Here is a 23,557-nt window from a genome sequence, read left to right as displayed (position 1 = left end):
TCGTTGTCGTGTTCCATAGCTTGTTGCGTTGCCGCTCATCATTCCAGCGTAGAATTTCACTTCTCTTCTGTCGTCATGATGGGGAGGCCGCGTTTACGGATTTATGAGCCATTGCTTAAGGCACAGGGAATGCGTAAGATGGAAATTGAAGACGATGAGCAACACGAGAACAAGGTGAGAGCAGGAGCCAACGTTTCGACAAGTGGACTTTTCTTCAAAGCAGTACGACCGCATTAGCGCCGCATCACTGCATGCTTCACACCTCCCCGGGTTTCACGTTAGTGGAGCTGCATTTCGCTCAATTGGTCATTTGAACGCATAAAATTTCATTCACCGCTCAAACGGAGCCTACGTGCTAACTGTAATAACTAATAAATGCCCACACCACCATGGGGCTGTACTCGTGCCAGCCAGCGGCGATGTGCGCCGAGTTTTCTTGTTCTTCCTGCAGTTGTACTGTGGTCGTACTTCCACGAATATTTGTCCTTTCCAATATTAAATTCACAGATTCGCAGGTCGCTGAAGGGAGAAGTGAATTTCGTAAGTGCAGCGGCGAGGGAGTGTTGCCGTTGCGTGGAACAGCATGCACTACCTGACACAAACGCGACAACAGGGGCGCAGCGTTCGCCGTTCTGCTGTTCGTCTGTGGAAGTCCGTCATTCTGTAAGCCCCGATTTCTTTTTTTAATTTTGTGCGTGTAGAGCATTAAAGGAAATAACCTACGGCTGCGTTCTCATAACTAGAAACGTTTTGTGAAGGGCGTGCTTAGCGTTGTCGTGGCTTTTTACGATGGGAATGCGTTGGCTGAAGAAGTTTATGCTCCATTCAGGTCTTTGTTAGGACTGAGGTATTTCTCTCGGTCTTATTCATGTGTCTGAATAATCCGTGGACTTATTCTCTGTAAATACTAAAGAGCCTGCTCATCCCAGTAGCATCTGTGTCAGAGCGTTGCCGTATCGTGTGGCCTCTCCGAGGCGCATGGTTTGGAGTGCATCTCCCTTGGTTCTGCCACTGAGTGTGAAATGTCCGGTGTTTGAACACAGGCCGGACCGTCAAGACCAGTCTTCCACTACTAGCAGAAACTCGTCGGCGACCAACAAGTGTCCAGAGGATTCAGAGGCACCAAAACCAAACCTAAAAATGTCGAAGGCTTTAAGCACAAGTGCCAAGAGGTGAGTGGGCCAAATTTCCTTAGGACTAAGGCGGCACCCACGTCGTGACGAACTTGGGTTTCATAAGTCGCCGCTTTTGCTGAGCATTGTTGAACATTGCATTGCGGTTGCTTTGCGAATTTTTACTTTGCGATCTTTCAGGAGCTAGAATGGACTGTCTGTGCATAATGTTTGTTTCGCTGTTTCTTTTCCCAGGATCCAGAAGGAGCTTGCGGAAATAACATTGGACCCACCACCTAATTGCAGGTAATTTCTTGCCTACTTAATCAATGTTCGAATTTACAACCATGAAACACGATGTTGGTTATCGACATTTAACGAAGGGTCGCATGTAGCGCGTGGCAGCTGCGCTCTACTAGTCGATTCAATGTAAAGTGACATGACATATATCCTTGTCACACACACATTCGAGCATGTTGGACTTAATGCAGATTTAGTGCTGCTGCTTTACCTGGCACACACCATTATGCCTCGCCGTTGACTGCTCCTGAAAAATTTGAGAGATAAACTTCACACTAAGGATCGAAATTGCCTGTGTGACAGGGACGTAAGGTTAAGGTGAAGTGTTTGTTGAGCTGTGTTTAGCGTACAGCTGCAACATGCCAAATTCTTGAGTGCTGATAAAATTAAGACTGCTTTCATGTGAGGTCCAAAACATTCCGACTCACTGTTGCACAAGCCTGTGCTATCTAAGAGGAGCCTTAGCACAGCATTATGAATGTGTGTGTGTGTGTTCATTTAACTGCTGTTGCATGACCTGTCATTAAGATTTTGTGATAGTAGCTTCATTTTTTTATGATGCTATGTTCATTAAATAGGATCATTTTTAAGTCCTGGCTGACTGTACTAACCTTGCTTCTGAGACATTGGAACATAGTGAAACTGATATTTTCTGCTTTTCGTTAAAGATTCGTGGCATTGAGATTCTGTTGTCGGAATTTCATGACTTGTAAGGACTTTTTTTTTTTTTAACAGTGGTTGAAAGCTAACATGGTGTCAGTAACATAACATCACGTCAATTGGATATGCATGGGTATTTTGTTAAAGTGGATGGATTGGTAAACTTTCACATTCACTTTGCACTAACTGTGCTTATGACATAAGTTCAGACACATGCTTTTTCAAACTTTATTGCCTTCATATGCCCAAGCCATTTTTCAAGCTCGGAAGGATCAACCATTGTCAACCAGTGAATCGAAACATGTCAGCAGAGAAAGTGAATTCTAGGTAGTTGGACTATATTTTGACTATTTGAGTTGCTTTGATGACCAAATGGATAGCTAGAATTCTGACAGGGACTGACAAAAGAAATATAGTAGAAAGCTCATTGGGGAGAAGTTAGCTGATCCTTAGGCACTTGCACATAAAGCGTTAAAGCCCTAGCACCCTCATGCACATGTTTCCGGGGTGGAAAACAGCTTAAAAAGTTAAATTTGGGATGGATTCTATGTAGGGCCTCCTTGCTTGTTTGTAGTTATTCTGGTCCATGCATTAGTAAGCAGTTGGCAGTGCAATATAAGATTAACCCCTTACTGCATTAATTTTCATTTTTTGTGAAAAAGTTAGACAAACCTTTGTTCAGGGCAGATATTCTTAAGTCAACCTCACTTTTCTAAAGAAACACTTAGTTGCAAATTTATGAGCAAACATTGTCGTGTATTATATATAATGCACCGTGCATTTATAGGTCTATTTTTTTGACCATGCAGAGAGACATGTGAATTCCAGAAAACTTGTAAAAAAATATCAGAACCATTTTTCTCCCAGCTCCAGCTAGTACAAATTTCATTAAAATGTGATGATGCCATCCTTGATTGTCTTAATTCATACCTTCAGTATCTAGGCCGGATGATTTAAAGACCTAGGTGTTAATTTTTGCTTTTGGCGTAAACCTTAATAAAACCGCCTTCCTCTTTTTACAAGTCATTTCTTGCATTTGTTATTAGCTCCTGTAATGTAGCAGGTCCCACGTGAACACTGCTGGCAGTTTCATTTTCTTACCTATTCTGCACCAATAATGGTTCTAAGAAAGAGTAAAGCTCGTGCAAACAATAAATTTTGCCACCAAACTTGTTCTTTTACGGGGAAACATATCTGTACCATCCTTTACAAGACAACCCATTACTGCATGCTGTATCATGTCATACAGCAAATAATGTTTGCCTCGCAGAGCATCCAAATGTATTTCTCGATCGAAACATCACAGTAGGCTAATAAAGAGTAATAAACCCCTTATATACATTCTTGGCACTGATTTCAAATGTAATAATTGTGGAAATAACCTGCTTATTTACAAACCTTTTTGCACATGTGATGAGCTGCTGCCATACATTTTTTTTTTTAGTAAAATTAACCTAAACGTTATTTTCAGTGCTTTTTTTTTTTCGATTCTGTTATGCTAGATGTTGTTCTATGTATATTATACAGGGTGTCCCAGCTATCTTGTAGCATGATTGAAAAAAAGAGGAATGGCGTTACGCAAAGCAAACCTAGTGCGTATTGTTTCCAGTACAGTGTAGTAGCCGCCAGTAACTTTTTCGTTACTGAGATTTAATTGGGTAATTGTAATTATCTAACTCGTTAAGAACTGTCCTAATTATCAGTGTCAATGTGAAAGTTGTAGAGCAACATGAAAAACTCCCGATACAGCTTTCTGTTGCTTAATACGTGCTACATAAGTGTTTTTCCAAGCGTGAAAGAAGCCCGCGAATACACGCAAAGTGCCTCGAGCGGCCAGTGGCGCAGCAGTTCTGCGTCTCTCGATGGAAATTTAATGGAAATCTCTATGGGAAATTCGAGACGAGCAACATGAGAACAAGGTAAGAGCAGGAGCCAACGTTTCGACAAGTGGACTTGTCTTTTTCAAGGCGACATATGCTAAGGAGCCAGCGTTTCGACAAGTCCACTTGTCGAAACGTTGGCTCCTGCTCTTACCTTGTTCTCGTGTTTGCTCATCTGTTACGACCTAGTTTTATTTGAGACATTAAACCCCCTTTACTGCAAACCAATTTAAAAAAGAAAAAAGTGTCTTGAGTGCTGAAATATTTTAACAAAACCTTACACATTTTTTAACTCAATTTCAGGCCTGATTGTCTTCATTGTAAGTGAGGTCTTTTGGTTCTGACCGCGATTTTCTTGTTCTCTTCACTTAGACCCTTTAAAGTTTTCTAACTGCACTATTTTGCATGGTTATGTTGGTCTGTATATGGAAGTAAATTTTAGTGGAAGCAATCGTTTGTCTTAAGTGTTTTAGTGATGTCTGATTTACACATTTGTTGCACAAAAGTGCAGCTGCTGCTGCAACTTGGGTGATACAGCACCACTTTTGTGTGCGTGCAGGTGTCTGTGCACGTATGCTGACGCAGGGAACAACATGCCTGTTACATTTCCTGGCTTTTATTCTGAGCGCAATATTGTGTTGAAGCATGAATTGGCAAAATGTTTGGGAACTTGCAGTGCCCATGCACTGCCTCATGTGCACAGCATTCATGTCACAGTATACGTAGGTTCACTGTGGCATGGATGGTCCAATAACATAGCGTGCCCATTGGACACTTTGGTATGCAACTATCCATATTTACCCCATTCTGTTGTGCCTTCTAAGACAGGGTTGACAACACTATTGCTTATAATCTGCCGTGGTGGCTCAGAGCCTCTTGCTTTCTGCTGCTGAGCACAAGGCTTGATTCTCAGCTGCATTCCAATGGGTGCAGTACAGGGTTGCCTGTTCTGCTTATAATAAGTGGATTTGGGCTTCTTTTCTCTGAGTCGCTTGTAGATTTTTACAGTCGCTTGTCGCATTGGGGCTCATTCGCGTTTTTCGTGCAAATATTGTCATTTTATGCCAGTCACGTGCGTTTGTTGTTAAATATACACGATAGCAGCAGGAGCCACAAAATACGAAACTGTCCCTAACCATTCATGAATGTTTTGACGCCTTGCCAGCAATCGTGGCCGTTGTAGTGTGTTGCCAGTGTTCTTTGTGCGAAATGGCTTCGAAGTGGTCGAAGTGTGGCAAACAATATTGTAAAGAGTGGGAAAAGAAGTAAGGACTGGTTACGCCCAGTCACCAGAGATGATAAAAAAGCAGCATGCAAGTATTGCAAGCGTGAGATCCGCACTCATCATCCCAACCTTGTTCATCACATGGCAGCTGAGCCGTGAAATCAAACATATGTTGGAGGAGTCAAGTAACGTTTTTCATCTACTCGCAAACGTGCAATGAACAAGGTGCAGACTACCGTGGAGACTATTTCAAAAAGTAAATGAGTGCTTTCGTTTATTCTTGCACATATTTTCTTTGTAGAAAATAATTTTTTTTTTTTACCTTCCCTTCATATTTGTGCGATTTTTTTCATACTATAATTAAACTATTTTCAAGAAGGAGAAATTTTGTTCAACTTTCGCTTCTTTTGGGCTTCATCGCAAAAGTCTCGCCGCTTTTTTCGGCTTCTTTTGGGGTGATTTTAGTTTGTTTGCTCGGTGGCACCTGACAACTGTGGTGCAGGATACAAAAACGTTTGTATTATACCTTGCCTTGGGTGCACGTTAAGGAATCCTGGGTTGTCAAAATTAATCCAGAGCCCTCCACTACGGCATCCCTCATAGCCTACTGTGTAACTTTGGGATGTTAAACCCCATAATTTAATTTTGCCAGTGCATGTACTGTGCATTTCTGCTGCGACTGTCTCAGGTTATTAAAAATAAGGACCAGAGACAATGCAATAACTTACACTGATTAAGCTTCATAGCAGCTGCAGATTCCAGAATTTGCATGGTAATCAGCAATATGGTTAGTAACAAATGTTGAATAATTAAAGTTGTAAATAATGACTATAAGGGGCATGTTGTACCTGCAGTATTTAAATCAGTATTGAAAGCAGAGTACCAGGTCATAAGGGACAACTCGTACTTGTCCATACTAGATTTAATCACACGTTAACCATCAGTTTAAGGCTAGAGTGCTAAATGGTTCATCCCACGCACCAGTACAAAATGGAACCAACTCACTAACAGTACCAATTAAGATGTGTCGCCAGTACGTCATGCCGTCCCATTCCTCTCTGCAAGTCCCTATGGGACTTGAGAGTATTGACAATAAATAACCTCTTGCTATAAACTGCATCTTGCTCCAGTTTTGAGGCATAAGTACTCGAAATCTTCAGTGAGGTGCATTGCTGTTCTAGTTAAATGTATATTTGAACACTGGGGAAAAATGCAGTATAATATTAACAGCAGCGTATTTCGAGGCACATTTTAAATCTATTTCTCAAAACTGATGCTAGGCACAAAATTTATAGAAAAAAAGGTACACCTTTACTGGCTAATTCTAATTCTGCTACAGCATACCCCCTGATGTCTATAATTACAATTTTATTGGTGAAATTTTGGTAATTGTATTGGTGATTATCCATGCAAATGCTGATTTCAGATCTCTGCCACTGCTGTGAAGCTTAATCAGCAAAAGTAAATTTTTTTCTGCGGTAGTTGTCAGTAATAAGGCATAATCCAGGCTGTGCTGCCAGCAGCATAATTTTCATTGCAAACACATTGGGAGGGGTCCGAGTGGTGTAAAAATGGTTGTAGTTTTGTATAGCAGCATGGTGCTGAGAGAAACCCTCGCTTTCCATTATTGACTGATATTTTGTAACTTGGTTTGTGGTCATTAAATGTTTTTAGAAGCGAAGCTCCTTAGGCTCTCACGATGTCTGTTGTCGTCGTCGTAGCTCCCCGTCGCGCATGCAGCGCGCATACCGACCACGCACAGGTGTTGCGCTGCGCCGGCGCCGCTCCGAAACCCCTCTCTGAGCAAGTGCACGACGTCATGTGCAGAACCGTTCGCAGAGTGCACGCAGCGCGCATACCGACCGCGCGCAGGTGTTGCGCCGCGCCGCTGTTGCTACACTTAGCACTGCAGTATGGAGGAGCGCGAACGTAAGCGCAAACGTCTGGACTGATCCTACACTTCAAGAGCGAAACGCGGCAGCCCGAAGCTAGCTACGAGCACGAGAAGCAGCAGCACGCCGGCAACGGCAGCAAGACCTCGAAGTGAAAGCTCGAGCAGCAGCCGTAATCGTCCAAGGAGCTTCGCTCCATCTTCAGCATTCACTTGGTGGATCGGCTGCCAATTTTTTTTTTTTTTTTAAGTTTTACGTACGAAATATATGGCTAGCATGAGAAAATTGCCAGATAATTGGTAAAGGAGGTGTGTGCATTCATGTTTCAGCAAGCTCCATGAGTGCCTACTTTATTATCTTGCCATGTTGAATAAGGTACCTAAAGTTTGGTATGGGGGGGGGGGGGGGGTAATGCTGTAGATGCTCCGTGATTGATATTGTCTACATCACAGTTTACTTTTGTGGCATGCTGTTCACTGTGATCTGTCCAGTCGAGCTGCTCTGCTGAGATTTGACTGTAGTAGGCATTGGAGCTGCATGCTGGGAGGAATTAACTGTTGCCAAGGTGGCAGTAATAAAAGGCCTTGCAGCAGAGCAACCAGTGTGCACGCCCATAGTGTAATATCGAACCGTGTATGCGAGTGCAAGCAAGAAAACTTGACGATTGTGCACCTGTCAAAAAAAACAAAAACAGATGAGTTGGAAAGTTGCAGTATTCCTTCATCTGTCGCCATTGAGGGGCAATCAGTTACCATAAGACGAGTTTTGATAAAAGAAATGCAGGCATGGCAGCATCATTTATATATGGCGGCATCCTTTGTATGTAGCAGTGCCCGCCTGTGAACAGATGTAATTGCACCCCTGCGAGCAACAGACGAGCGAGCATCTAACTGTGACCCTTTGGGAGATTAGAAGCCAGATAGACATCAATTACGAGTGCAACGGACGGAAACAGCCCGCAAGGTGAAACCAAAACTAACCGCCACGTGCCCTCACACGCGCAGATGTGCGAGCGGTTGCTGCAACACCAGCGCAAAGGAGCCATAGAACAAGAGACTACAGAGTAAAAAAAAAAATTCCTTGTATCCACACAGGGTGGCAGCACTTGCTTAGCGACAAGAGTTAAAAAAGTGGTGTGTTTTACAAACATACAGATGGTGCTGTAAATATACGGCGTTGACCATTTGAGACTTGTTCATGGCGCCGTATATTTACGGCATTGGCGCTCAAAGGATTAAGTAATTTAAAAGCTTAATTTGTAAAAGGCGTCACTATGAACACATTTGTTGTTAAATTAAGAGCATTGCTGAATATTCCTGGCTTGTTAGAGCGCTTCCTAAGGCATCCTGACATGCTTTAAAATGGCCCGAATACAATACGTATGAATAATAGCATGAAGCAGTTCAGGATCGACATTTGGTCTAATGGGGACCAGTGAAGCAGCACCAGATATACATGAAGAGGAAGGAGGATGTATGGATACAGTGACCCTTTCTGTCCATTTCTTGTGCTGCTTCAACAGTCCTGATCCAGTAGCATTGTTCTTTTTTCAACATAGGCATCTGCTCTTAAGGTATGTGCATTTAGGTCGGCTGTGCATGAAAAACACTTGGTGTTAAATGTGGAACAGGTGTGAATCTGCTGTAAGGCAATAATCAATATGCAAGTGAACACAGTAGTGTAAGTTTTTCTTTTCTGCTGATATTTAAAATTTCTTACCTTCTCAAAAGCAATGTGTCATGAGCAGCTGGAGCAAAAAGCAATAGTATTTGCATGAACAGTAAATAAAGCTTGAAAAAAAATCCTACAGTTGAAATTTAAAAGTAGCTTGATTATGGAGCAGTGGAAAGCTTATTTTGCTAAAGCTGTGGGTTCAGATATATTCCATAGAGCAAGATCTAGCGATCAGTGAAACATACTATACTGTAACATAAATCCGAGGGGGGGAAAAGCGCCGTCCCGGTGCTGCCTAAGGGATATGGTGCTAGTTTGAGTGGTAGGGCTCGGTACAAGTGGTACAAGTTTTGTAGCCAGGGCCGCAAGCACAGTGGGGGCAGCCACTGGGGAGACCTCGTATGTCAAGTCAGTCACTTGGTGCACCACACCATAGGGTCCAACGTAATGGGGCATTAGCTTTTCGCAGAGGCCCACACGACGAGAAGGCCGCCAGAGGAGGACCACTCAGCTAGGATCGAAGTGGGCATCTCGGTGGTGGCGAAAGTAAAGCGTTTTATGAACAGATGCTACAAGATGGCTACGGGCAATGCAGCGGGCAATGGCATCCAGGGCGTAGAAGCAAGTTGAGGATGAATCTGTTGGAAGCAAAGAATCAAATGGCAGGAGTGAGTTGCAGCCGTGCAAAAGGTAGAAATGTGAATAACCCGCAGTGTCATGGCACGAAGAGTTATATGCGAAGGTGACAAAGGGCAATGCACTGTCCAAATCCCGATGATCTTCCGACGCATACATAGTGAGCATGTCGGTAAGCGTGCGGTTGAGGCGCTCAGTCAGTCAATTAGTTTGGGGATGGTAAGCTGTCGTAAACTGGTGATGAATGGAGCAGGATTGTAGAATATCGTCAACAACTTTGGCGAGGAAGCAACGGCAGTGATCCGTTAAGAGCTGACGAGGCGCATTGTGGTGTAAAATAACATCTCGAAGGAGAAAATAGGCGACATCGGTGGTGCAGATTGTGAGGAGAGCTCACGTGATAGTGAAGCGAGTCGCGTAATCCGTGGCGATCGTAATCCAATAGTTGCCAAGGGCTGACACGGGGAAAGGTCCTAGTAGGTCCAAGCCAACACGGAAAAACGACTCACCGGGAATGTCGATCGGCTGGAGTAAACCAGCTCGACGCGAGGAGCGTTTCTTGCAGCATTGACAGCTCTCGCAGGTTGCAACGTATCATTGAACAGAACGGTAAAGGGCAGACCAGAAGAAGCGCCGATGGACTCGGTCATAAGTGCAAGTGACACCTAAGTGGCCAGCGGTAGGGGCATTGTAAAGCTGCGCGAGCACGTCCGAGCATAGGTGTTCCAGAACGACAACAAGAAGCGTGGCGCCGTTGGGATCAAAATTGCGTCTGTACAACACGCTGTCTTTCAAAACGAAGAACTGGAGGGGGGATCCGACGGTTGTGTGGTGAGGCGATCAGTGATAGATCGTAAGGAGGGGTCACAACGCTGCTCGATGGTGATGTTGAGAAAGTTCGTAATGGATAGTACACAGGCATCAGTGTCATCGTCGGTGAGATCAGGTGGGCAAGCCGGATGTCGAGACAGGCAGTCGGCGTCCTGGTGCAGTCACCCTGATTTATATGTCGCAGGAAAGGAGTATTTCTGTAACCATAAGGCGCCCCATAGGGTCTTTCAGCGAAGATAGCCAACAAAGGGCACGGTGATCCCTAACAACAGAAAAGTGTCTCCCTTAAAGGTAAGGGCAAAAGATTGTGATGGCCCACACAAGAGTGAGGCATTAACGTTATTCACGGTTATTGAGTAATTATGCTCAGATCTAGAAAGGAGTTTGTTAGCATAGGCAGTAACGTGGGACAAGCCATTCTGTCGTTGGGCAAGAATAGCGTTAATGCCATGACCACTCACATCAGCACAAACTTCGGTTTCGGCAGCCGGGTCAAAATGAGCCAAAATGGGTGGATTCGTGAGTCTAGTAATAAGTTTGAAAAATACTGCGGCCTGATCAGGTCCCCATGAAAAAGAAACTCCCTTCTTGAGAAGACCAGTCAAGGGGCGGCGATGTCCGCGAAGTTCTCGAAGCGTTGAAACTAGGAACATAGTGCTGTAAAGCTACGGACATCGTTCGACGAGCGTGGAAGCGGGAATTCTTTTACAGCACGGACCTTGTCGGGATCAGGCTGTGTGCTGGGAGCGTCGACAAGGAGGCCAAGGACTTTGATGGGAAGGCGCCTGAAATGGCATTTAGCAGAGTTGAGCTGTAGACCGGCTTTTCGTAAAACTGCAAAAAAGGCGGAGAGGCGATGGAGATGGCTTTCGAAGGTGGGCGAATAAATAAGAACGTCATCAAGGTAGCAGAGGCATATAGACCACTTAGGACCGCGAAGCGAGTCCATCATGCGTTCTAAGGTGGCAGGGCCATTGCAGAGCCCAAATGGTGTGACTTTAAATTGGTAGAGGCCTTCAGGTGTAACAGAGGCTGTTTTCTCGCAATCCTGTTCGTCAACAGCAATTTGCCAGTACCCAGAGCGGAGGTCAATGGACGGGAAGTAACGCACTTTGCAAGCAGTCTAGAAACGGAAAAACTAAACTCCGAGACCCTATCGCTGAGGTGGGCCGCCGCTCTGCGCAGCTCCGACCTCGGCGACCAAATCTGGGCCATCCAGCAGGCCCGCGAGGCGGCATTGAGACAAGATATCGACATCCCGTCGTGGGAGACCTGAGCCCAGGTCGTCAAAACTGCAGGACAATTCAATAAAGTTATTACCAACCAACCAAGAAACACATTCAGGTGGTTTAATGAGGCAAGCATCAATTGTATCATAGTTATTTTATTTTGTACTGCCAGCCTGTTTTACAGGTCCTAGGCAGGAGTGAGATCAGGGTGTCTACCAACCGGCAAAACAGGGAATTCTCAGGAATTTGAATATTCTGGAAATACTCATAGAAAACTCAGGGAATTTGTGCCTCTATCTGTAATTTTATTGAAAGGGAAATAAAGTTGCGGTAATGCTGGCTTGAGTAACAAAGATGACGCACTTTATGCGGCTCGTAAAAAAGCGCGTCCTCTCCACAGCCACTGCCGGCCTCCCACACTGTTGTGCCAGCAAAGCGGCGAAAAGAGCGCACACTTCTCGGTGCCGTCACCGATTACTCCATGTAATGCAGAGAACGTGCTTCGTACGGCTTGCATGTGAGCTCTTCGACGGCCGCCGCCCCCCCCCCCCCCCCCCTGCTTTTTTTGTGTTTCTCAGACTGAAGAGAGCTCCAGCAAGGCGGTAGAAAATGTTGCGGGTTAGGCTAGGAGACTTATTCTGCAACGATCGCTTTCGGCGGTAGTATCGCCGTGAGGCGCGCGCTGATTGGTCGGTTGAACAAAATCGGATGAGTTGATTCGCTGGTTGAACGCTACGTCACGCGATGGCAATAGTACCGTCGCAGAATACGTGCCTAGTTGCGGCGTTTCCGCTTTCCACTATGCGCCCAAAATGAACTCTTCCTGCGGAATGCCTTGATGGAAGCGTCCATTTCTAAAAGTTCAGGAGGCGCACGCGGGCAGCGCAGCAGAGATGAAATATTCGCACGCTGCCGTGATCTGCCAACGCTGGCGAGGTTCAAAGTAACGAATTGTGTCGGGTGTTTAGTGATGCCGTGCTGAGGCGACTTAGTTTTAATCACTGCACTGGCACCGCTGGCAAGCTTTGTTTGTTATGACAAGTATGACGGTGTTCAAGTGCACTTTGAAAGCAGCGTTGAAAATTTTTGACAGGAGCACAGATCGGCTGGTTGCCCTTTGGGCAGGCATCTGTGGTTAAAACAAGGAACTACTCACTTTTGCCAAGATTATTCTCTCTCTTTCCCACGGAAATCTGTTGAGAGGGGATTTTCTATTAACAAGGGCTGTATTGTAGAAAATCAGAAGGAGCAATCTCTGGTCGCCCAACGAATTGTCTTTGGCGCTGTGTCGTCTGCTGGAGGAATTGACAGTGTACAGTTGACCAAGAGGATGCTCCAAATGGTCCGTGGGGCGAACGCATGGTGGAAGGAGGAGCTGGAGAGGACGAGATCAGAAAGAGCCGTCGCATTGAGGAATGAACGTCAAAAGGGGGAAGTGTGTTGCCGTTCTTTGAAAGAGCTTGAGCTCAAAAAAACAAAGTGTTGGCTGACGCCGAGATGCAGGTGTCGCTCATCCAAAGCAAAATAAACTCCTTAAAGCAGTAAAACTACCATTTCTCTCGAAGATATTTTATCTGCTGTGCATTTTACTAACCCCTCCCTTCTGTATTCTTTTTGAATGAAATAAACACTACTCCTTACTATTCAAACTGGATTAAATCGTTTTAGAACACAGCTCTTGGGCGCCCGTTCCTGGGTTAAGCGTCGGCGTAACCGCGCGAACGTGCGCGTGTTGTCTTCTACCACAGCTGGCTCGTAGGCGCCGTTTCTGGGTTGAGTGTCGGCATCACCGCGCGAACACAAGCATGCCACTGCTCGCGCGTTCGTCGTCTTTTACCACAGCTGGTAGAGCGGTTACGGCGTCCCTCGGCGTAACTGCGCGAGCAGTTGCACGAGCGCGTTCGCGCAGTAGTGGTAGCAGCTGTAACCGTAACAGCTGCACAGCTGGCTACGAGCAGTAGCCACCTGTGCTACAGGTCGTTCACGCGAGCAGTAGGTCAGCTGGCTCCGATGCCGCTCATCATGCCAGCGTTCCCAAACTACCGCTCCCTCTGCGAAGGCGCTGACGGCGGTGATTTCAATCTAAAATTATTCACCTCAATGTATTGCGAAATGAAAAGATGTATTGAGCTGCGCTCAAATTTCGCATTAGGGAGTACCGTAAGCGTCGGACATTTTTTTTTTTTTTATTGCGATATTATATGGACACTCAAAGCAGATTTCTGCCGTCACCTTCGCCATGAGGTTCCGTATGACATCAAACGGCGGTGAAATCCTCGCCCCGCGCCGTATGCTTTATGTGCGAGTAAACACGCACTTAAGCGTGATAGCGTGCTATCATGGGAGCGAACACACGACGGAGAGCAAACACGCGTTCTGCGCCATGCTCCCTGAAGGGCTGCAGAATTCTCTTTCCTCCTTTACAATCAGCATATATATAGAGCAAACGCGACTTCCGTCGCGCGAAAGGCCGTGGGGGGACGGTAGGGAGGGGAGGCGACGTTTAGCTACGGCACCAAATGCGTATATATATATATAAATGTGAGGCAAAAACGTGGTAAAGACTTCGGGCGCTGCTCGATGAGTGTCCCATTCTGATCTCGTCAAAAACCTCCGAGCCGCCCCCAGAGGCACCGGCAAGTCACCAACACCTTGCACATTCGGTGCGAACGCGGGCAAAACACCGACGGCGTCAACAATAGTTCTGTGCTTTGCTGGTGCTACATGTCCAAGTTTATACAGCTGATAAAACTACTATCCTTACTCTGTGTAGCTCTCTACTAATTTGCTATCGCAATTGATGCTTCACCTTAGGGTGAAACTGCGACATTTTTTTAACATGCTTACTGAAGAGTGACAGCATCAGGCAACACGGTGTCAGCCCGTCTTGATATAAAAGAAAGTTCCGTTTCACTCAGGAAATTATCAAAATTACTCAGGGAAAACGTGGAAAACTCAGGGAATCTGAAAATGTCAACTTGGTAGACACCCTGGAGATGTACAGAAAGGTTTTAACAACCTAATAACATGTGAAACAAATAATAATGTCAAAAAGGTGGAAACTAGGAAAGCGTCATCTCGTTACAATGAAAAAAGGAAGAAAGGAAGGAATCCTGCAACAGCACATGTTTACACAATGGCTTATACACACAAAAATAAGGGTGCCCTTAACATGATATGATCTATATTTCCCACGTTTCGGGTCATAGATTAACGAGAGCGTGCACAAAGGATCATAAGGTTGAGCTTTGAAGAAGGTTTTCAGGCAGGGCGTTCCAATCATAATGGTTCGGGGGGGGGGGAAACGACTGCTTAAATAAAGTGGTATGGTGCGGATACTCGTCTACCTGAATGAATGTAATGAACGAGTTGGGCACCGGCTACAAGGTGTAATATACAATTTTTAATATAGTTTTACATGCTCCTGATGAATTAAATATAACATTTTGAGCCTCTCTCGATATCGCCTTAGCTATAGGGTTTCCAGGTTCGCCTCCTGTAAAAAAGTGCTAACTGATGTATGATGGCGGTAGGAATTAAAAATAAACCTGACTAATTTCAGCTGTATCATTTCAATAGTATTTATGCTTGCTTGGGTGTAAGGGTCCCAGACAGGAGTAGCGTATTCTAACAATGGTCTGATAAAAGTCTTGTATACTAGTAATTTTATATTACTTGTAGATTTAGCCAAGGTCCTCCTCAGGTATCCGAGCTGCTTCATGGCTTTTTTTTTTTTTAATGTGAGCTACATGGCTATTCCACCTAAGGTCTGACGTAATTACTAAACCAAGGTATATATATATTCTGTAACGGAGGATAAATTATGGCCATTAATGCTGTATACAAAGGGTAACGGCTTCTTTTTGTGTGTAATGGTCATTGATACTGTTTTTCTTAGGTTAATGCTCATTTGCCACTCTAAGCACCATGTCGCTACTACTGATAAAGATAAATTTAGGATCGTCTGATCTGCTTCGCTGTGAATTTCATGATAAAGTACGCAGTCATCTGAAAACAGCCGAATTTTAACTGGTATATTATTCACTATATCATTGATAAAAACTAGAAAGAACAGGGGGCCCAAGACTGATCCCTGTGGGATTCCAGATTGCACATCGCAAAAGTCTGATTTCGCATCAACAACTGTCTGTCGCCTGCCCGTAAGGTACGCCTCAATCCAGTGAAGTAGTTGGTCGTTTTTGAGAATAGGTTTTAACTTTGATAACTTTTGGTGGGACGCACGGTCGAAGGCTTTCTCAAAATCTAAGAATACCATGTCAATTTGGCCTTGACCGTCTAGTGCTGCCTCAATTTCGTGCACTGTTTCTAATAGTTGTGTTACGGTGGATTTACCACGGCGGAAGCCGTGTTGTCGCCCGTCACATAGGCCATTACTTTCAATGAAGACTGATATGTGCTTAAATATGTGTTCTTTCAGTTTTGATGAAGTACAAAGTAGGGAGATAGGATGGTAATAGGAGAGCAGTGAACGGTCGTCTGATTTAGGGATGGGAATTATTTTTGCATGTTTCCAATCACGTGGAATTTCTGCACATGAAAGTGATTTATTATAAATAATGCAAAGATATTTGGTGCACCAATCGGCGTATCTCACCAAAGAAGCATTAGGTATTTCGTCGACGCCTGGCGATTTCTTTATATCAAGATCAAGAAGCAAGGACAATACACCTGCTTCGTTTACGTCAAGATCACTGATAGGTGGAATATCATTTAAAACAGCTATGCACGGTGTCTTTCCATCATCGTTCTTGAACACGGAGCAAAACTTTATCTGTCAGTATGAAACCATCTAGACAAATATCGGACACGAGGGTTTTCTTCGTCGATAAGTACCGCCAGAACTTATCCGGGGATGACAGAAGAAAGTTTTTTAAAGCAACATTATAAGTCTTTAGCTTTCGAAATACCAGTTTGCTGTAACTGCATGCAGTTATGGGATGTTTTGTGACTGCAGAGATGTTTTCTCGCGGAAAAACAAATTTGACGGCAAAATGCATTGTTTGCACAAGCTACACCTTTTCTTAAAACCGTTATTCATGGAAAATAAGTAAATGATAACGCCAGCAGTGTTTACAATGAAGATAGCGAGGGGCTTGCCATGTTCCCAGAGCACAATAGAAGTAACAAATACCTCTGAAGAATAGAAAGGTTTTCTTTCTCTTTGTGCCAAACTCGTAAGCACTATGCAGAGCAAAAATTGGCACAAAACCAAGGTCTATAAATGATCCGAGCTAAATATTGAAGATATGAATTAGTCAACCAAGAATAATGTCATCAAATCATGAAACATGCTAACTGGAGCTGGTGGAAAATGTGCTTCATCTCTTAAAGCAATGTGTCAAATTTTTTCAGTGTTCTGATATTTTTTGCAAGATTTGTGAAATTAGTTTCTTCCATGGTTAAAAAATATACCCGTGACAGCATGCTGTATCACATATAATATGCAACAATTTTTGCTCGTTAATTTGCAGCCAAGCGTTTCTTTTTCTAGTGAGGTTGGTTTACAATTATCTGGCCTAAACAAAGGCTTTTCTAAATTTTTCACAAGAAAATAAAAATTCATGCAGTAAAGGGCTAATTTAGGGATGTTTGTCACCGTTGTCATTCTCTACAAAACCATTAAATGCATTGTAACTTTCTTTTTATTTGTATAGTGCGGGACCTAAGGGAGATAACCTCTATGAGTGGGTGTCGACCATTCTTGGCCCCCCAGGATCGGTGTACGAAGGTGGAGTCTTCTTCTTGGACATTCACTTCAGCCCAGAGTATCCTTTCAAACCACCGAAGGTAATTCTGACATGTTGCATGGCATGTTTTTCTGTTTTTTTGTGACTCATTTTGTGCACAAGGGTGAGGCAGTGACGCGCACTTTTGAATAAAAAGGTTCATTAAAATTTGCATGCACTTTACAATCTTAACTACTTCTACTAAAAATCAAAAACGAAACTGATTCTTACTAAAAACAAAAGTTCAATGTAAGGTAGCTAGCCACACTGCCGTCGAATGGGGCCGTCTATAGAAAGCGACGCTCGCAGACTTCACAAGGTGTCCATGGTGCATGGAATGCGCACCCGCAGACGATAGTTGCGTGAGCCTTCAAGAAGAGTGGCATTGCTAATGCATTAAATGAAACTGAAAATGACTTTCTGTGGTCGGCAGACAGCGAGGAGGAGGTGTCGTCGGACTCTGATTGTGACTAGCCGCTAAGGTTACAGTGAGTCGACACGGTACACGTCGACTCAGGTTTCGTTACTTGATGTGCGCGTTAGAATCGGCACCAAGTTATTTTTTTAGATATTTGGGCAATAATATAACTGCATATTACAATCAGTGGCGCGGTAGTCATGCAAATACGGTAATAAGATCTGAGATTTAGGCACACAACGCCTCAAGCAAACACGTCCTGCTCTGTGTTCTGTGTACTACGCAGACAAACGCAAGTGATTCACACAATGTAACGTTTAGCATCAACTCGCCACTCTCGTATTGCACTAAACGCTGATGAACTTAAAACATTCACCGTGAACATCATGGCTAATTATCGTCGATCAGCGCAAACAGGGCACAAAGCTTCGTTTACGTCAATTCTCACCATGCGCAGGATCCGCGTAATTTCTACTCGGACAGTGACTGCGTTGGCTATTTGATTCGAGAACCGAATTGAATAGGACAATATTCGACTTTATTCTCAAGTTTTCAGTATTTGCACACCCCTAGTGGCCGTCTGCCTACATGCAAGCTGAGTGCACATATGAACTTAGTCAGCATTCCCGCTGTAAGCCACCGGAATAAATTAAAGGTAGCAACATCCTTCCTTTCTTGGTCCGCTCGCCCTCTCAATTTTCTCTTTGTGATAATGTTGAGCAGTACACTGGCTAAGGGCAACTGTCATGGTGCCAGCGCAAGTCAAAACAAGAAAACAAAAGGCACGGATTCTTGCGTGATTGTTTTCACGGAAACAGCGCAAGTGCAACCACGTGACTCCGCTTCACCAACATGGAGGTGCAGACCTCCTCGCCTGCCCTTGCTCGCTGGCTCAGGTGACAAGATAAAAGGATGTCACTATACCTTTAGTTTTATCCAGGGGGCTTGGCTCAATGTGGTTTTTGGCTGGTCACGTAAGGTCCTGAAGGCCGCTTCTACAGCCCTCAGTCCTCTGAGCGTAATCTCAGGCCCAATCACCGATAAGCTACAACATGGAGGTGCGGACCTCCTTGCCTGCCCTTGCTCGCTGGCTCAGGTGACAAGTTAAAAGGTTGTTGCTATCATTTTAGTTCTATCCAGGGGGCTTAGCTCAATGTGGTTTTCAGCTGGTCACGCACGGTCTTGAACGCCGCTTCTACAGCCCTCAGTCTGCCTGTGAGCGTAATCTCAGGCTCAATCACCGATAAGCTACTCAATTAGCGGCCAACTCTTTACCTGCGCCGCCAACAAAGAAAAAAATGTGGCGTCATAGTAAATGCTACCAAAATAGATTTTTTTTTCTTTTCAAAGTAATGGGGAAAAAAATACAGAATTGCACGACTATGCCATTGATGAGAGCTTTAATAAGCACCATTTTGAACCTTTGATAAGAGGGGTTACAGTGGCAAATTGGACAATATATCGACTCATCAAGCTTTCCCCAATGCATGTGTGTGTACAATGATGTGCCGGGGGTGAGAACCGGTGCTGCTGTTCTGACAGTGCCCATTACCGCATGGTGCCCATCATCCTGTGTGATACAGAGCACTGCCTCCTAAGCACATGGCTTCCTTGTGCCAGAGCCAGAGCTCTAACAACGTTCGTGCACCTGCCTCTACACTACAAAAACTTATCACGCTCCGCGATAACCGTGGGGCATACAATGAGCCACTATGGCTTAAGTGGTCTGCCTATACATTAGGTTCTATGGGGACGACTAGGTCAGGGATCTGTCACAACTTTGTTTTAACTGTTAGTGTTCTTTAAGTGGGGGGGGGGGGGGGGGGGGAGTTCAATATGAAATCACTTCTGTGCATTATCCTCCTAAGACCCCTTGTACAACATTAAACATTGCCTTCTACATTTTTTCAAAATTCACTCGGAAGTGGCTATGCAAAATATTCATTCTCGGTATGAAGTACAGTGCATGTTTAACTGTACAGCAGCGGTTTACTCATTCTTGTCATCAGCTTTCAAGAAATTTGACACTCAATTGATCAATACTCTATGTTGTCCCAGACGGCCGAAAGCAACCTTGAGGTGTTTCGAAATCACTTGAGATTGCGTGAAAATAGCGGAAGCGTCAGCAACATGGCAATGTACTACACATAGTTCCATGTTAATCTCCGTGTTTAAGCTATGAAATGCAGTTTTTATTATAGCAAACATGAGGAGATGATGGAGATAGTTATTTTTTTTTTCACTTACATGCATATAACCGTGGTATTTAAATTAAAAAAAAATTTTTTCAAGTTCTAAATGTAACAGAAAATAAAAACTGCCTTCAAGAGAGATTACGTTCCATAGTTGTGTTTGGGTCTCGGGAGGTTAAATGCCCTTTATGAGGGTATAAGTTCATCCAACTGATAGTGTTTTCTACTGCAGTTGCTATGATGTGCCACAGTGTAGAAGATATTCTGCTGCTCCCAACTTCAGTTCCTGTAACCTGCCATCATCTTTCCACAGGTTACATTTCGCACACGCATCTACCACTGCAACATTAACAGCCAAGGAGTCATATGTCTAGATATCCTCAAGGATAACTGGAGTCCAGCCCTTACCATTTCCAAAGTTCTACTGTCAATATGTTCTCTACTCACGGACTGCAACCCAGGTAAGTAGCCATTTGCAGTGTGCCTCATCCAGTACAGGGGTCTAACAATTTTAGCAGTGCTATCGTTCTGAAAACAAATTCATTTTATGTCTAGTTTTTGCATACACACAACCTAAATAAACATCCTACATCTGGTCCATTTAGGCCTACCTCTCTAATGAATCATTATGGATTGTTTTAACTGTAGACCAAGTGTGGGTAGTTAGCTGTGACATCTTTTATCTATACTAACAAGATAAGTTCCTTTTATGCCAACTGCATTTGAATCTAAATACCCATCTCGTTGAGTCACGGCCACCAATAACCTTTGAAATGCCCTATGCATTAGGTGGTGCATCTTGTACCCGTCATGCACTAACCCAGTGCATAATGTACACAACACAACATGCAGGAAACTACCGTATTGTTACATGCATAACCCGCAGTAAAAATTCAAAACAATTAACTGTAACGTTGGAGTGCGGGTTATACGAGAATTTCACCCAGAGGTGTGGCTTCTTGGCAGCGTCGTGACTCGTATTGCGCTTCTTAGACTGTGCCTAGACAGCTTCCAGTGTATAAAGAAAATTTGCGATGAGGCCTCTTGAGGTTTCCTTTAAGAAACATACTAAATCAAGTAAATGGACTTGCGTTGGTATGGTGTGGTCGTGGTGCTACTTTTTGGATATGATGTGCTTTGCAAAGCGTTGAAGCTTGGTTGGCCTGATGTGAAATCTTCTCAATTGCAGCGGACCCACTGGTGGGCAGCATCGCCACACAGTTCATGCAGCAAAGAGAGGAGCATGACCGCATTGCCCGACTGTGGACAAAGCGCTATGCTACGTAAGCTTAGATAGCCAAGTAGTGGTTGCAACGACTTTAATTATTGCAGTGTACACTCTCCTCCTTCCTTCCTGTCTCCACCACCAAAGTTTTTTTCGTCCTCTCATCCCTCTGCGGGGATCCACATCAGGCTTGTTGTGATGCCAGTGGTGTGTGCATGAGTCAGCCTCTGCTATTTCTTTATCGTTCACTTTTTTTTTATATATATATAAATATATATATGTGTGTGTATACATAATGCCTGGTGCATCATGCATCTATTCTAGGGCGAAAAGAAAGTGAGATTCCTTTTGCACAAGCAACTCGTTTGAGCATCTGTATATAGAGTATATTTTTCGACGTTATGCCCATTTTGTAACTTAATCATATGTTGGCTCCTTGTTTTTGGCTTAAATATGATTTGTAAATTGCAATATTGTGAGGAAATGTGAAGTAGTGGCTGCTTTGGTATTGTGAAGCAATTGCCAAAAATACTAGAAATAGTGCTGGAGAGAGCTTCCTTGACCTATCCTTGCCCCTTCTACATCCCACGCCCCTTTTTTTATCTACTTACGTTAGAGCTTGTTCATAGTAAGGGCGCTCCTCCTTTTAGTGGATTACCAAAGTGGTAATGGACATGTATAATTTTGTGACCCCTGATATAAGTACAGAAAACCAGCCAGTTGGCATAATCTCTGTGCACTTTTTAAGGCCATCTTTCGAACTGTGCTCGTAATCAAGAACACGTTGGACTTTATGAGTGGCCGGTGTGCATGCTGTTTGCACAGATTGAATTGTGTGCCGTTTTAATTCTATCTCTGTGTACATGCGTGTGATGTCGTATCTACATGAGAGAATGTTTTTACTGATAAGACTGATGCTAGCATGCTGAGAGGTTTCATTCCAGTTGTACGCACTGAAGAATGAAGTGGCATGAGGAGTGAACCAATTCTGGTGGACTAAAACGAGTGCAACAGGTTCTTCTGTTGCTTGGATGTGTGTGTGTGTGTGGTCAGTGTTGAGCTTTCTTTTCCGGTGGCTGTTGTCTCAGGGGGTCGGGGGAGTTTACTGTTTACAAGCTTTCACATCGGGAACACTGTGTTGTAGCTCACATCAAGTGAGCTTTGTGTGGCAGCAAAATTTTTTACTGTAGATTCTCGCTGTTACGTTCCCGGGTGCTGCATTTTCCTGGTTGTTTTCGGCCGCTCCTGGCATAGCTCCCATAGGACCCAGTTGGTAAACCCGCTGTTGCGTCGCAACTGTGGGACCACATCATGTGTTTCGAACTGCCGGCCCGAGTTGCCATGTTGACTTTTCATGTAGCTTGGCTTGGTGGCTTGAAGAAGGGATTGGCCGCCAAAATGGCCGGGGGCGACACCTATGATGTATGAGGAGGAGGGATAGGGAGTGGGCATCAACTGCATGGTTGCGCGGACCGTATCTTGAAAGCGATCTGCGTTGGGGGCAGAGTCTAGACAGTGTAGGTGCATCGGCGGGTCGTAGCTTTGTGCGTGCTGTGGGTTCTCGGCAGGGTGTCGGAATGAAATGTTTTTCGTTCTGGTTTTAGTTTTGTTCCACTGAAAAACGTTCTGCTCCAGTTCTGATCCAGAACGAAAAAAAATTAACCCGTAATGGTTCATGCGGTGATCGAGTGTCATGTCTTCATGTTTGCCTGTGCGCGCTGTTAGTTTTGTTCCACTGAAAAACGTTCTGCTCCAGTTCTGATCCAGAACGAAAAAAAATTAACCCGTAATGGTTCATGCGGTGATCGAGTGTCATGTCTTCATGTTTGCCTGTGCGCGCTGACACCACGCTTGTTAATATAGTTAATAAGCGAATGTATATACTGTCGATAAAACGACTATCCGTACTTTGCATAGCTGTCTATGAATTTGCTATTGCGATCGATGCTTCGGCTTCCGGGCAAAACTTCGACTTTTTTTTTTTTTTTTTCTAAATATAAGAATTGAATTTTGTGCAGTTCAGCACTACACTCATTTCTCAATTTTCCTGTTTCTCGGCTCTTGCGTTTTTTGACGGTCCCGTGAAAAACGTAGCAGTGGGGTTCTACTGTAGGCAATTTTTCATGCATTTTTCCCCATGTAATTGTGTAGCTACAGATGTGTCAGTTCTGTTTGCTTGTTACATAGTGATTGTGGTGTTGTGTAATTTAAATCTTCTATACAAAGTGCATAAACAATAAAAAAAGCAAAAACTGAATTTGTGCCTGTCTCTCATCTTTGGATAGAAAACGTTTAATTTTATCAATAATAGTGGCATATTGTTCATAATTGTACTCATGAGCACTGGCATATTTTGCCATCAATCAAGTACTAACATATACGGGAACTGGTTTATGGCGGTAAAGATAAATTGTGCATATTGTACATATACAGGGTGTCTCGGGCAACATTTTCAAAAATTCTTAAAGGTTGCCTGTGGCAGATCGCACAATTCTAGTTCATGAGCTGGTCTACTCGAAGAGGCGGACATTACTTG

At 44.1% G+C, this 23,557-nt stretch overlaps 1 protein-coding gene across 3 annotated transcripts; it reads left to right on the top strand.

The window, feature by feature from the left end:
• Positions 1-510: 510 nt before the first annotated feature.
• Positions 511-23,273, top strand: LOC119462909 (ubiquitin-conjugating enzyme E2-24 kDa). 3 transcript variants are annotated; one of them, XR_007467136.1, is made up of 7 exons: positions 511-663; positions 1,044-1,172; positions 1,368-1,418; positions 17,115-17,247; positions 20,110-20,257; positions 20,986-22,644; positions 22,778-23,273. XR_007467136.1 is itself a non-coding variant. In XM_037724088.2 (6 exons), the coding sequence occupies exons 1-6, from the start codon at positions 584-586 to the stop codon at positions 21,081-21,083; spliced, it is 639 nt and encodes a 212-aa protein (XP_037580016.1). In that variant the 5' UTR covers positions 511-583; the 3' UTR covers positions 21,084-23,273. The 3 variants fall into 3 exon arrangements, 2 of the variants coding, with proteins under 2 accessions (XP_037580016.1, XP_049523907.1); XM_037724088.2 differs by having other exon boundaries at positions 20,986-23,273; XM_049667950.1 differs by lacking the exon at positions 511-663 and adding an exon at positions 703-847 and having other exon boundaries at positions 20,986-23,273.
• The last annotated feature ends 284 nt before the right edge of the window (positions 23,274-23,557 follow it).

The sequence above is a fragment of the Dermacentor silvarum genome, chromosome 1 (genome assembly GCF_013339745.2).
Source record: "Dermacentor silvarum isolate Dsil-2018 chromosome 1, BIME_Dsil_1.4, whole genome shotgun sequence".
Lineage (NCBI taxonomy): Eukaryota > Metazoa > Arthropoda > Arachnida > Ixodida > Ixodidae > Dermacentor > Dermacentor silvarum.
Note: the sequence above shows the minus strand (reverse complement) of the source record. Positions and strands in the feature narration are given on the sequence as shown.

Excerpts from the sequence above, each read along its gene's own strand:
- LOC119462909 (XM_037724088.2), top strand. The coding sequence starts at position 584 with ATGCACTACCTGACACAAACGCGACAACAGGGGCGCAGCGTTCGCCGT. Across the intron at positions 664-1,043 it reads CTGTGGAAGTCCGTCATTCT|GCCGGACCGTCAAGACCAGT; the intron begins GTAAGCCCCGAT and ends GTTTGAACACAG. Across the intron at positions 17,248-20,109 it reads ATCCTTTCAAACCACCGAAG|GTTACATTTCGCACACGCAT; the intron begins GTAATTCTGACA and ends ATCTTTCCACAG.